At 43.7% G+C, this 15523-nt stretch overlaps 1 protein-coding gene across 1 annotated transcript in view; it reads right to left on the bottom strand.

The window, feature by feature from the left end:
• The window catches only part of LOC119160927 (set1/Ash2 histone methyltransferase complex subunit ASH2), a 208662-nt gene that overhangs the window by 156323 nt on the left and 36816 nt on the right, over positions 1–15523 (bottom strand). The window contains exons 4-6 of the mRNA XM_075880414.1: positions 9081–9172; positions 5385–5480; positions 349–435 (exon numbers count right to left, since the gene is read on the bottom strand). Of these exons, the coding sequence (XP_075736529.1) occupies positions 349–435; positions 5385–5480; positions 9081–9172 (275 nt within the window). The remainder of the gene's footprint in view (positions 1–348; positions 436–5384; positions 5481–9080; positions 9173–15523) is intronic.

The raw sequence follows: 15523 nt of genomic DNA, 5'->3' as shown, positions 1-15523 counted from the left end.
AAAGTGATGATGACATAATGCATTTTTCCTATATCTTATCAGTCGCAACCTAGTAGTATTTCAATGCTAATTCCGGTAGCAACAAACTTTCTTTTGCTCATTTTCACTAAGTTCCACTTGATACATATGGCAGCAGTAATAGCTCCTGCAAGCAGAAGTTGATGATAGTAAGCAATGCAGTTCGTTCTATTAATGCAATACAGTTTTCCGTTTATACTTTCAATGTGGACAAACTTTCTCTTGCTAGAGTCCTCAGAACTTCCATGAAGTTTAGTTGTAACTCATATGATAGCAGGTTGACTCGATACATGCATTTCCAATCCAAAAGTCATAGGCAGGGACTCTTACCGACACATGGAGGCCAAAATACGGGTGGGCATGGGTTACTTCTCCGCATTTCTCTTCTTCACACACAAAAAGATCCGTGTCTTTGGTCTAAAGCGAAAATAAAAACGAGAAAACTGATGATATAAAAAAAGCATGCAAAAAGATTTTAAGCATGACAGCACTTTGAGCAACCAGATGAAATTCATTGGCTGAAACTGCAAACAGCCACAAGCCAGAACAGATGTTCAGTGTGTGTATATGACACCTCGCTTTTTCAAACCACTATCCAAAACAAAATATTATAATGTTTGCTTAATTTCAAATGTGATCTACTACTAATGAATTTTATCACGAACACATTTCCACACACTGAGCGGCCTTATCATCGAGCAAAACGAAAGATTTGCACTGCACCCTCTCCACTGTTACATGAGCTTGAGTTAGAGCAGATAATAATAATACCTCTGATGTTACATGCCTAAACTATGACATTATTTCGATGCACACCAAAATGGAGGGCTACAAAAATTTCTACTATCTAGTGTTCCTTAAAGGGACACTAAAGGCAAATAATAATTTATATTTGAGTGGAAGCTCAATATATGACTAGGTCTCAAATGGCTATATTTTCAACAGCAGTGCCCTTCTGACCGAGAAATTAAGCTAAATGTACCACACGAAGGGCCCCCGAGTGGGATATTTTGAAAATGATCCCGATGACGTCGGAGCGTCTGACTGCACTTAATCACTAGTAATTAAACTAGATGCAATAAAGAAAGAACCTTCCAAGCATCAAAAGACATAATAAAATGCTACTTGTCCATTTGTTTAACTTGTAAAAAAAATGCCTGGCATTACATACCACGAGAAATGGCACGAGTGGTTAAAAAATTCTGTTTTTGCCTGGTTAGGCTGCATAGGTGGTGCTATCTAGCAGCGCCCAGTTGAACCAAGGAAACAGAACCATGGCCTCCGAAATAGCATCAAATCGTTCACTGACTGTTTCGCTCTGCTGCTAGTAGTGCCAGCAGTCCCGCAGTAAAGTCGGGCAATGTTGTGCACGGCAACAGTGAAATAAGACAGAACCCTTCCAGGCGGGGGGAATTTGAAGTGCGCTAACAAGATACGGACCACTAAAACATGATTTTATCCCAAAATAAGCACTTCCTTGGCACAAAAGTAACACTACGACAGCAATCAACATCAACATAATATTTGCTTTCAGTGTCCCTTTAACGTGCAGTGACATCGCACGATAGACAGGCCTCTCGCCACACAGTGTTAGAATAGGCTAGGTGTACCAACACTCTGCCTCTGCCACACAGCCTTTCCGCAGAACACGGAGACGCACTTCGTACTTTTTCAGACAGGCTGCGCTGGGTGTATAGAGGCCTCAGGTCAGCCACAGGGGCTATGTCACTTACAAAGTTGTATTTGCAACAACTCTTCAACTGATGGCCGCATGTTTTTTTTTTTATCAGGGTAAATGCACATATTCTTGTGATTTAAAAGCAATACACATCAAAAAAATTCATTGGTGGTAGCCAGAAGATAGAAACGTATAGGAGATATACCTTCTGCGAATAGCGATAATGAGTGTACAAGTAAACACGAACTTCAAAAACATTTTAGCTCATGCACAAACAAGGCCCCCAGTGCTAATTGGGTGAGGCTGCCATGATGAATTAAGTTCGGCCGCCGTGATGAATCGGGCCAGTCAAAAGGAAAAAGGTATTACCTGAAAAAGAAAGCGAGGGCAAGGAGGAGGGGGATTGACATTTCATTAAATAATGGTTGTCAGAAGAAAGCACCGCGTTTGACAATGGTAGGTTAGAAATTCCTGGAAGAGATTAACTAATAGGTTCTCGTGTACCATATTAGATGTATTCATGCAGCCAGCTTTGCACGCTTACACGTGTTGGCTGGAGCGTGGCAATGGAGGTTAACGTCCGTTAACAACCAATCCATCATGACTCATCACATGCGATTCTGATTGTGCCTCTCGTTAGTCCTCACAGACATTCTGTTCGATGCAGTAACAGAAGTAGAACTTAGTACCCTGCTTCGGGTGTACAAACGTGAAATTGTCATGGTAGTTTCCTTTTCAGCATTCTAACAGTTTGTTTTTTAGTTTTTTCTTTTGAGAATGACAGGCACTGAGAGCAACTCATGATTGACTGATCCGTTAAAACTACCTCACCAAAACAGACGAGGCCCCATTCGTGCATATCCAGTAAAACCTCGTTAATTCAAAGTCACTGGGGCCGTGAGAAATTTTCTAATCAAGCGGGTTTTTTGTAATAATGAAACATACAAAAAGTGGATTGCAAGCAACTTGGAACTGCTCAAAGTAATCGGGGCTGGTTGTTATCTGTGCCAGCTGGTTTGCAGCTCTAAGGGTTATGTTTTCCAGCAATACCTGGTCCTGTTTTCACAACAAACATGGGGGAACAGTGGGCCTCGCTGTTGCTATAAAAAAAAAAAAGTTGCCTTGAAATGAGCGCCTCTGAAAAACAAGACATCTTCTGTAACACAGCAGTGATGGAAGTAACTTTTTACTTTTTGGAGTATACCTTGGAGTAGGAAAAGTACTATTTTGGAGCAGCCATAAGTGTTTCCAGAGCAGAAAAAATGTTCGTTTGGAGCAGCTATTGGCATTTTATGAGGAGATACAAAATTTGCAATGCACAAATTAAATTTAAAGCATTGACAAAGCATCTCACAAGCAATTATATTTATTATAAAATAATATTTCACAGACAACAATCAATGTATATTTCAATAAGCAAATAATTAAAAAGGTGGCTAGTTGTCAAAGATGTGCTAAAATTAGCCTTATAAGTAAAATACTAGCATTTGTGCCAGAAATCAAATCAAACTGGAAAAGCTGACCACCACATTTTAAAAGTAACCAAAGTCCCACATAACTGTTGCCAAATAAGCGGTAGATGATCGATGTGCGATAAAAAAAATCCTGTCCATTTTCACATTTCCCCACAGTAGCCTGCAAGTCTAGCTGAAAAAAAAAAAAAAACTGGCAAATGAGCTATACGCTTAATATATGCCAGTTCTTGTCACACAAATGAAACCAGAACCGATAATGCTGCACACTAGTTGCATACTGATATGATATACAGATTCTTTTCAGTTTATTTAGGACTCGTGAGCTGGTTAAACGGTAAGAGTTTGTCTCTCTCATTCTCCAAGTTCGTTTCGGAGCAGGTTTGAAGCGATTACTAACAAAAATTGCTCTTTGGAGCTGCATGGAGCAGTAATTCTTTTTTGGAGCAGTTTGGAGCAATTGAAGAAGCACTTCATTCCATTCGCACATTCTTTTTGTTAAAATAAAGAATATAATAATGGCCAGGGAGACAAAATTCACGATGTGTTTTGGCTGGAAAACATGATCACTGAAGCTTTCGAACTTAGTTTTCAAAGCAGGCATTGCAGGCAAGAACTCTGCCAGCAGTGCAAGTACACGAATCGCTGGAGCAACCACCAATCAGTGCAAGTATGCGAATTGCTGGAGCAACCACTAATCATAGGTTCACATACATCACAAATTCTGCCAAACTGTACTTCATTAATTTCTCTATATTCCCAGAAGGAATGGGCAAATCATGAAGTGCTGACTATGCAGTGAAGCACGTCTTGTTTTCTGTGGACACACATTTAGGTTCCACACATTTAAGGGCACACATTTAAGAGATCTTTTTTTTTTTCTGTGCTGGAAGTAGTGAGGCTGGGGTGCTTCAGCTGCCACTCATTTAGTATCACCACATTACACTGCCTAGTGGCTCTGAAGGGCCATCATTGATGCAAGTTTGGAGCAAAGTCGGGATCCAGAATTAGCACATGACACACAAAGTTTCCGACTTGACTGAACTGGTGCTGACCCCCGCTTCAAATTATCAGCTCAGACTTGCATTGCAAAATACGAGACCGCAGAACTATTTTGAATTAAGCACAATTTCAAAATAACCGAGTTCGAATTAATAAGGTTTTACCGCACGTTCACCAGTCGAAACGCCTGTCATGCAAATGCTAGTCTGTTTGAAATAGCTTATCCTTGTGCATGATGTCCTTATTTACTCAACTTATATTGTCCATATGGGCAAGAAGTGCTTCATGCCACCATGAAACTTAGGCTAGAAATCCTGCATGCCACAAAAGATTTAAGTAAAGCTATTCTACTCCATCATATTAAAGCATCTGTCTTCTTGCAAATTTTTATAGAATTTGAAAATAAGCAGTGTGCAGTAAAAGATTCTGTAGGGCCACTTATCTCACATGCAAAATGCCCCTTACACATGATACCTGCTTTTTATATGATGGTGACCGCAAATACATCGAATGATCTTTCGAGGGCAAATGAAGGGTGAATTGAACACTCGTCCAGCGACTGCATATTTACTTGGGTCGACAAAATGTGGGCACGATTGCCTAAGCCATGGTGCTGCCGAGGCTGAAGCTGGTGCTTGTAAGCTTCATGACGCCACATGCCGAACCGTCATGCGTAAATGCTACTACTAAGTGCTTATATTTAACTTACATGTATGGTGTTAAGATACCACACAACCTTCACGGGACGTTGCGATATCGCTAAACAGGCTAAAACACTGAACGCTATAAGTGTCAGGTTTGCGCTAGGCACAGCCAGCCGGCCACCATCACGTGCGTGACTCATTTCGGCAAGAAAAGGAAAGAAGTCCGCAATTTTTACTCCTTCCAACGTGCCATCGCTACACTTAAACTATTCTAACAACATGCCTTTAGCATTGCGCCACCACCAAAATGTGACCCTGCGACCAAGGTGAACCCCGTGACATCCAAGTCAGCAGGTGAGTGTCGTTACCACAGTAACACCAAGGCGGACCAACTTTGAGCAGAGGAGGCCAAGAAAGGAATGCTCACACGCTCATAGAGGTGCGCATGTGGGTAATCATCCATTATAACTGCAAGCAATATGATTATGCATCGCAATGTGCTTGACAAAAAAAAAAAAAGAGAGAGAAAGAAAGAAACAATCACACGAAAATGGGCCCATATGAACTGACCATGGTCTTATAAACAGTTGTGTGCCAGGTTTGCTTTACTCTTCGTGGTACTGTTGTCATATTTTCCCAATTCTTTTCAATGAAAGGTATTATCTCCTGCAAAAACAGAAAAAAGCATAAGAATGTGTTATAAACAAATTTTTCAACTGGATAAAAACACTTCCTTCATTTTCCCAGATCATGATGTAAGAGACAAGAATGACAGAGAAAAAAATTGCATAGAAACATATGCAGATGGCATATAGATATGTCCTGCCTTTGCCAGCCCACAATTTTTGTGTACGTGGCCACAACAGATGAGTGTGCGGTAGCTTTCAGAAGGAGCCATATAATTCACAACCTCAATAAACAACAGATGGAGTAGGTTATGGCAAAAAAAAAAACATCAATATAATGAAATCCCAAATTAGGAGCAATATAAAAACAAAGCTTACATTCAGGGAAAGAAACCAGACAAGTATATGTACAAAACAAATCAACATCACGTAAATAATGCACAGTGAACATGAGCATTGCTATTTCAATAAAAGCAGTATTCCGAACCCCCAGACTGTGCAAACCATGACAAAGTCCACATTAGATTTGCAGTGCCTGCAAAATCCTTTGATAGACTGCAAATTCAAATGTGGATCTGCCAAGTTGGAGAAATTGAAATTCGGGAGACTTGTAAAGCAGTAACCATAGGGGTGGGACTAGGGAGAGGGACAAGGAAAAAAAAATACAGTGTAGGATTTTGCTTGTTTTTTAAGGCAACAGAAATGTCATACACTGCTCCAAATTATTGCCAGTAATTTTATTAGTCAGAGGTAATACTAGTACACATAGTTAGGTGGCACATATACATATAAGTAACTGAGTACAAAATATGTGTATATAATGACTAGTGCTAACAGACCCTTCTAAATCTTGATATGGTTTTCCACAAGGCACCATTATGCTGTGGTGAAGATGACTTAAATAGCACTCTGCATGGGATAGACCCCCCCCCTTTGCATTCCTTTCATGGTGGAGTTAGCTGTAGGGCACAGCTTTCCGGTTCACTTTCAAGGCACATTCGGCCACATGAAGTAACAACAGCACACATCCATCAGCCCGGGGAGAGCACCGGATATTTTCTCGGGGATAAGACGCAACAAGGCAGAAAAGTGTTGTTGCTATGGCAACCAGCGTAGTCAGCAGAAACAGCAGTGATAGCAACATATCATGTTCGCGTGATAAAAAAAAACGGCATATGATTTCAGATCCAGTTCCTACTATGCCGTATCCGTGTTTGCTCACTAGGACATTCATTTCCCCCGAAAAATTGGTGACTATAGCAATGCATTGTTGTCTTGAAGTTGCTTAGTCCCATCAATATGTATCCACTGTGGTAAGTGGATTGATATGCACAAGGTGTTGTCATTATATCTGGTTGATCACGTCTCCCAAATGTCCTCACTACATTTCCTCACCTAAAACATATCTAATAAAGTGGTTTAAGGGGTGTTCTCATGAAGGATATATCCTCAGAGAAAAAAAAGGATTGTGGATCATGTGACAAGGACGTCCCAGATTAGCGAGTAGACGCGATCTCCTGGAGCCCCCTAGACAGGGGCGTGCCTTTTGACAGTCAGGACAAACTATCTCCCCGCGACGAGGAATATGGCAAATTTTCAGGCAGGGTTTTGGCCATATTGCTGCATTTGCTCTGGGCAGGAGCGGCAGCACGCTGGTGGCTTTGTTGTCAGCAGCTGGTGAAACTGGTGGCACAAGCCACCACAGTAGTCTGGTAACACTGGCCTTCCCCTCTGTTGACCTCGTTTGTGTGAGCGGGGCCGGGCGGTAACTAGCGGGGTTCTGACCCTTTCTAAAATTTTTCATGCTTTAGCGTTTTAGATGATACTAAAGTATTTACACGCCTTCACATTGACCACAATTTGCCCAAGTTGGCCGTTCTACAAATACCCCCCCAAACTCCTGGGTATGACCCCAAAGCGGGGGACATTTGTGGGAAATTCTCAATGCGAGCTGAATTCACACGGCTTCGCCTTTATCCCTCGAGGATTTGTCCCCTGTGTGAATACCCCTTTAGAGCTAGGGTCTGCGTGCCTGGAGTGGATTGGTTGGTCTCCATTTTCCGGTGAAACCACCGGAACTGAGAAGATTTTTAAACTGGTCGAACATTTTGGCGCAGAATTTCAGCAAACTTCATGGCTTTGGCTCAGCTTGCTGCACAAAGTGAGAATCGTATCAAATTGGTGCATCTGGCACGGCTGTTGCACCACTGTACAGAGGATAACATGATCAATGACAGCTAGATTAGCGATACGATGCCTTAAAAACATGTACAGTCTCATACATACACAGAAAAGCGTGTGTGGCATTTCATTAGAGCCGGTCTTTCTAGCCGCCTATGTCTGGGATCACCCCTTTAACTTGGGGTAAACGAAAACTAGTATGGGAGAGTAACATGGACGAATAGGACTCACTGATCCTGACATGAATAATGTCCTAATTCTGTCACATACATCGTCAAACCCTTTCTGCCAGACGTGTGGCACATACCAATGGACAGGGATGTGCCACTGGTGTGCGGGTATGTGCCACATGAGATTGACAGTTTGACTAACCAGGATCGGTAAGAATAGACATTCGTAACTTTAACAAGAGCATTAAGAAAAAAAGCTGACACCGGCAGTGTTGGCACGGCGAATGCAAACAATAAATATCATGGTCCCAGCTGAAATCGAGCCCAAGCATTCTGTGCGACAATCAAGTACTCTACCACGGAGCCACGCCAAATCACGATACTGATTTGGAAAAAGACATCATTCAGGCATAATGTTGGTGAAACATAAATTGCTGTTGCAATACTGACTATTCAATTTTAAAAACATTACATATGTACTCCTTTGCAATGCTAACTATTAAATTTTATAAACATTACATATGTACTCCTATGATGCAGCCATCATGGCGGGTTAATTACAATTGTAGTTGAGCGCCATCCACTCAGGTTGATTAATGTAGCAGTGTCTAGAGCTACACTCATCACGAGCACAAGCACTTCATATCAGTTAACCTTTTCTGATGTTGCTAAGACTCATGTTGTTGTTGCCATCTTTAAGCATATGTAAACAATTGGTTATATAAAACATATGCAACTGTTGAACATGTCTCTGCATACAACACTTGTACTACATATGTCTAGTCTCATTTCGTGACATTTCGCTAATTGCAATACACTCACCTTCCCTCCTCATGCTTCCCATAACGTCGATTCCGAAGGTACGTGGGATCTCCCGAACTTTTTTTCAATCGAATATGCAAGCACACAAATGGCAGGACTAACTGTGCGACTCGCAAGCCAACATGTGTAAATACAATTTACCATGGTGCAATCACACAGTGATTTCAGGCCATATGAACACCGTGTTAAACAGAGGGCCCTGCCAACTGCACTGCTTGTCTGAAAGAAATCATGCCGATCTGCATATCTGCTAGGATATGCATACTCTTCACTGTCCTGAGCAGAGAATTAGCCACCAAACTCTGTCCAAGTAGAGCAGAGTTGGCAACTCGTATGTGCAGCATGGCAGTAAACTGCACCACACTGCACAATGCCACATAACTATCACTGGTTATGCAAGAAATGTGCTAGTCCTGTAGTCAATAAACCATTCTTTCTGTAAATAAGGAGGAGGGTAACTAGCTCACCAGGTCTTTTGAGAATATTGTCCGACTTCCCATTCCAGCACGGTTCTTCACTATTAAGTTGGCAATCGCTGTCACACACATCTGGCTAAAATCTGAAACGACACAAATGATGGGTGCCATGAAAAATTGGCCAAACCATACTTTGACAAACTCGAAAAAAAAAAGAAAAAGAGGGTGGGAGGGGCTCCTTTATTAATGTTCCATCTCCCCTGCTAGCATACAACTAGGCCAGCTAGAGAGTGGCTATAAAGATACAGCCATAATTAACTAGGCAAAGCAATAGCGAACTATCAGATAAAATTAACCCCTCACATTAAAAGTTGTACCGCGAGACAATGCTTCGAACAAGTCGCATACTGTGCAAGCACGAAGGAAGGAATAAGAAAAAAACAGAAAAGAGCACAGTTTTGCACTCTTTCTTGTCTTTTTTATTTTTTGTCTACTTTATTCTCTCTTCATGCTAGCGCAGTACATTACCCATTCAATGATATGAGCCAACTAGCCTGCAAAAAGCTCTCATATAATGGACAATGCTTCAATGCGCCAAAAGCACATCGAGCGGTTTTATTTTGTGGAAGTCTGTTGTTTATTGCCCTTAAATGCTGCCTTTTGTTCAAGATTTGCAGTCACAGATACTAAAGAACAACAAGAAGTTGCTCAGGGCCTGCCAGATCCTTTATTCTGATAAGCTTATTGGTAGATACGTAATGTGTCGCCAAGGCTGGGATTCATTTTTTTAGGTCAAATTGTTCCTATCGAAATGTAGCAACAACGCCTGGTCATTTTATTGGCACACAGTAGATCGAAAATTCCTCCTCAAAATTTATAGTAACACAACTATTAGTAAACTTGTCAGAAGCTATCAGCATTCAAGATATGGCCAAATTTTAGTTGGCAATAACAGCCGGCAATAATGTGAGAGGAGAAAAACATACATGACACATTTTTTTTATCAGCCGCGTCAATAAGAATGGCCTTGATACAAAATAAAATTACGTAAAGGTTACAACACAAAGCAAAAATATGACCACTGCTGAACTCAGTTTGTATAGTTCCTAACTTTTTCTTGCTTTTTTTTTTTCAGGGATCTAAGCTAAAAATTGAAAGATTTAAATTCTATAATCTGCCTTATCATGCACTGAGGGCACAAAGCAAACAAGGTGTGCTACTATGCAATGCAATATGCTCCTTGTGGAGCAAATTAATAAACGTGCTCATGGGTTGTGATGGCACTGCATTGTACAGGCAATGAAACGCTAGAAAACTGACACAAAAATATATGCACAAAAAAAATCTAGTTTAAGGGGCCCTAAAGCACCTTTTGAACATACAAAAAAGCACAACCAATTTGTAGAAAGGACTTCTGTGAACATGAGAGCAAAATATTGTCATGGTTATTAGCCGTAAACACAAAAGGACGAAGAAGCCAGCATCACGAGCGGCAGTCTTTGGCGTTTTTCGAGGAAGACGACGTTGCGCGCCTGCTCTTGCGCTTTGTTTTTGTATGTGAATAGAACCTTGCTTTTAACGTCGAAAGGAAGCCTTGTGTCCTGTTCTTCGCACGTTGCGACACTGGAGGAGGTGCTGGGCTTCTACGACTGATGCTCGGGACTCCTTCGCGGTCCGGCACTTCAAGTCCGACACTGGAACCTGTTCCTTCAGTGGATACCCCTGTCTACCGCTACAGTCACCGACAGCGAGGCCTTAGTCCTGAGATGATTCACCTGGAACTTTCCCGGCAAAGCACTCCGCCTGGCGAAATGGCAACTGCAGGTGCTTCCCAGCTGACTTTTGAGCAGCCTCGAATTCCGAAGACATTCCATGGTGAGGCGTACGAAGACGTCGAGGACTGGTTAGCCCAGTATGAGCGAGTCGCTAAGGCAAACCGCTGAACCACCGAGCTAAAGCTTTCAGGCGCCTACTTTGCTTTAGTGGACAGCGCTCGTACGTGGTATGAGAACCACGAGGCAACGCTGTCTTCATGGGATGAATTCCGGCAGCAAATTATCAGCACCTTCGCAAACAACGACCGCCGTGACTTCGCTCAGCAACTCATCGAGTCTCGGGTCCAGAAACCGAATGAGAGTGTTGCAATGTTTGCAGAGGACATGACGCGCCTATTTGGACGGGCTGACCCTGATATGCCTGAAGCCAAGAAACTCCGTCATTTGATGCGAGGCTTCAAAGAACAGCTTTTTGCCGGCCTTCTCCGCCATCCACCGACGACCGTTGCGGAATTCGTCAAAGAGGCTACAGCTATCGAGCGCGCACTGCAGCAACGGTGTCGCTATTACGACCGACCAAACGGTGCCTCAATCAGCGTCTCTGCTCTGACTGCCGGCTGTGACGGTTCTCTGCGTGAGCTTATTCGCGAGGTTGTTCGTGAGGAAATCCGCAGCTTCCTTGTGACTCCGCAAGAACAGACGATGGCTTCAGTTGAAGTTGTGCGGCAGGAAATCAGGCAAGCAATTTCGCAGCCCGAATCACTACCAGCCAAGCGATCTATTAACTATGCGGCAGCCACCCGTCGTCCATCGCCAGTGCCGTACAACTCGTCTGCACTGGCTGGCTCACTCTTACAACACGCCGACGGCATCAGTCTACAACACGCCGCCGCCGTTGCCACCACCGACGACGACGCCGCCGCAAAACAACGCACCTATCGAAACTCCGTTTTACCCGCCTTTCTACCCCTCCGCCGACACCTGCAACTTGGTCGCCGAGGGTGCCTACCAGTTGACCATTCGTTCGCAAGACGGATCTGTGGCGCACCGTCGACCGCCATCCACTGTGTTTCAATTGCAGAGAAGCTGGACATGTTTACTGCGTCTGTCCATATCGTGAACAAAGATACCCAACTTATGCGCCGAGTTTTTTACGGCCTCATTTCGACACCCGACGTGACAGCGCGCACCCGCAAGGACAGCCATCCACTCTGTATCGTCGATCCCGCTCTCCGTTACCCTCGCCGAGCTTTTCGCCGAACCGTCGTAGTTATACGCCAACGCTATCCGGGGCAGGTCCCTAAGCTCTCATCGGGGAAACTAACAGCCGCGACCTTTGGAGGGAAGGTTGCCACTCGTCGAGATGCTGCAATACCTCCAGTACTAGTACGATGCAACGCCGCCGACCCGCAGGAAATCGTAAGCGCCGACCTAGCTGTTTACATAGACGGACACCCTGTGACAGTGCTAGTAGACACTGGCGCAGATTTCTCTATCAAGAGCAGAAAGCTTGCCGATTGGCTTAAAAAAGTTAAAACGTCATGGACGGGGCCTAACATAAGAACCGCGGGGGGCCAACTGATGACGCCGACTGGAAAGTGCATTGCCAGAATTAGTATCGGTGATTCAGCTTTCGTTGCCACGTTCGTGATTTTGTCCGAGTGCTGCAAAGACCCGATATTGGGGATGGACTTCCTTTGTGAATACGGCGCCGTCATAGACATTCCAGACAGGTCAGTTACATTTTTGATGGCTCCGGATCAAGTTTCAGATATGAGATGTAACGACTAGCGGCGTGAACATCTGCGCGTCTTTGAAGATCATGTGACCCTTCCACCCCGTTCAAGTGCTCTCGTAGCTGTAACATGCGACCACCCAAGCAACTTCGACCACATCGCTGGGCAAATTCCAGCATTGCTATTCAGCCATGGCCTATCTGTTGCAAGAGCCTTCGTAAGCCTCAATTGCGGACACACGCACGTTCTGGTTACGAACTACAGTACTAAGCGACGACATCTTGCAAGAGGCATGGCAGTCGCGTACGTCGAGGAGCTCATTGAGGTTGCAGGCTGCTTGACTGTGGAGAAAGCCAATGTCACCGGGTCTGCCCCTCTATCCGTCGACGTTGGCCCAAGTTTACTGCCCCCGCAGAAGCAAAGCCTTCTGAAGCTTATTAATGAGTTTCGGGACTGTTTTTCTTTGACGTCCAGAGTTCGCCAAACGCCGTTGACGAAACATCGCATAATTACGGATGAAACGGCCAGACCCATACGGCAGAACCCATACCGAGTAGCTCCGCGGGAACGTGACAAAGGAGAATTACTCTACCACTGAAAAAGAGTGTCTTGCGGTGGTGTGGGGGGTCATGAAGTTTCGTCCATATTTGTACGGCCGCCCGTTTAAAGTCATCAGCGATCACCACTCGCTTTGTTGGCTGACGAACAAGAACCAGCCGTCAAACCAAGTGCCAGCCGTCAAACCAAGTGCCAGCCGTCAAACCAGCAGGGCTCCTCCACCCAATTGATGTACCGGAAACTTCATTCGCTCAAGTCGGAATGGATCTTCTAGGACCATTTCCAACTTCGGCTGCTGGTCGCAAATGGATAACTGTAGCCACAGACTATCTCACTCGCTATGCCGAAACCAAGGCTTTGGAGCGGGGCACAGCAAGTGAAGCAGCCCAGTTTTTCATTGAGAATATTGTCCTGAGGCATGGCGCTCCATCTGTAGTAATAACTGACAGAGAAAAAGCGTTCACAGCCGAGCTATTGCGCACAGTTTTAAATCTAAGTGGAACATCTCACCGGCGCACAACGGCATACCATCCACAAATGGTCTGACAGAACGAATGAACAAAACACTCACGGATATGCTTTGCATGTACGTCGATGTGGAACATAAAAACTGGGACGAGATACTGTCTTACGTCACTTTCGCTTACAATACGGCACAGCAAGAGACAACACGCATGACACCATTTCGTCTTTTCTATGACCGTGACGTCACAACCATGCTCGACACTATGTTGCCGCATGAAAATGATGGCGTTGACACCAGTGCAGACTGCATAACTCAGCTTGCTGAAGAAGCCTGCCAACTTGCCCGCGTACGTATTTGTTGCCACCAGGAGTATGACACAAGGCGCTATAATCTTTGTCACCGACCTGTCTCCTATGAACCAGGACAGAAAGTTTGAATCTGGACTCCAGTTCGCCGTCGTGGCCTCTCAGAGAAAACTCTTGAGACGGTACTTTGGGCCGTATAAAGTCCTCCGTCGTCTCAGTGATGTTAACTATGAGGAGATTCCCGACAGTCAGCATTGTTCAAGACGTCAAAGACATGCCCCAGAAGTTGTGCACGTGGTTCGGATGAAACCTTATTTGTCCGAATGAACCCGTGGTCTGCCAGTGACTACAAACCCTTCCGCCATGATGATGAAGCATCGGGACGATGCCTTCTTGAGAGGGAGGCTAATGTCACGGTTACTAGCCGTAAACACAAAAGGACAAAGAAGCCAGCATCACGAGCGGCAGTCTCAGGCGTTTTTCGAAAAAGACGACGTTGTGCGTCTGCTCTTGCGCTTTGTTTTTGTATGTGAATAGAACCTTGCTTTTAACGTCCAAAGGAAGCCTTGTGTCCTGTTCTTTGCACGTTGCGACAATATTGTTGTACTGCATGATGCAGCAAATTCATTAGTATTCAGGGTCAAAAGCAACCCAAGACTGCTTGCCCTTTCAGTCGCAATGTTGTCAATAGCTACGTAAAAAGTAAGCTTGACAGCTATTGACTGATGATCCCTTAATGTCAAAAGAAATTTCAGCCATACTGATATTGCTAACTTGGAGTTAAATGAATAAAAAGCATTTATGTTCCCTATCTCAAAAGGACAGTGGAGTACCTCAGTGTTCTTCCAGTTGTCTGCTTAACGTTTGGCTTTCTTTTAACCCTGTAAAGCCTGAATTAGAAAACTACCCAAGAAAAAAATTCGTTTTTAATTTTTCAGCATGAAATATAAACTTTTACTTAACTCTACAGCTGTCCAAAATACAACTTTGATGCATACCTTTAGATAAGTCATGAATTCGCGAGAAAAGGCACTTAAGCCAGTGTGTGGCTCAATACAGAAATATGTTCAGAGTCGAACCTTGACCTTGCTTGGGTCATCAGGCAATGGCTTGTAGTAGCTTGTTTAATTGCAAATTTGGCAAGATTGTTTCCACAACGATCATGTGACATTGTGTCGGCGATTGTGTGGGAACCCTAGACTACGCCTCCTATAATATCAGACTTCTTGGGAGTTGAAAGTGACATAAATGCGGCAGTGCCAAGAAATCGATCTAGAACAGAACAGAACAGAACAGAAGGTTTTATTGTGCTAAATGACGAAGAATACATGTGCATGATATACAGAAAGAGGTCCCATAGTCAGAGACTGCAAGGGGACCTCTTGTACAATGTAGAATTGAGAATGATTGTGATGTACATAGCAGGGAGACAGAGCTACAGTAAAATGCAATTGAAACAAATAAAGTAAGAATATACCCTTGTAATCTCACAGAAACAATTTAAAAGAAAAAATAATGTGCTAACTTCAATGACAAATGATTACAGAACACAACTCACAATGAACAGGAATCAATTAAGAAACAGCAAAACAGGCTAGTTAGTTGACATGATATGATTTTTTAACTTCGATTTAATTTCCTTCAGGGAACGGCA

The sequence above is a fragment of the Rhipicephalus microplus genome, chromosome X (assembly GCF_043290135.1).
Source record: "Rhipicephalus microplus isolate Deutch F79 chromosome X, USDA_Rmic, whole genome shotgun sequence".
Taxonomy (NCBI): Eukaryota; Metazoa; Arthropoda; class Arachnida; order Ixodida; family Ixodidae; genus Rhipicephalus; species Rhipicephalus microplus.
Note: the sequence above shows the minus strand (reverse complement) of the source record. Positions and strands in the feature narration are given on the sequence as shown.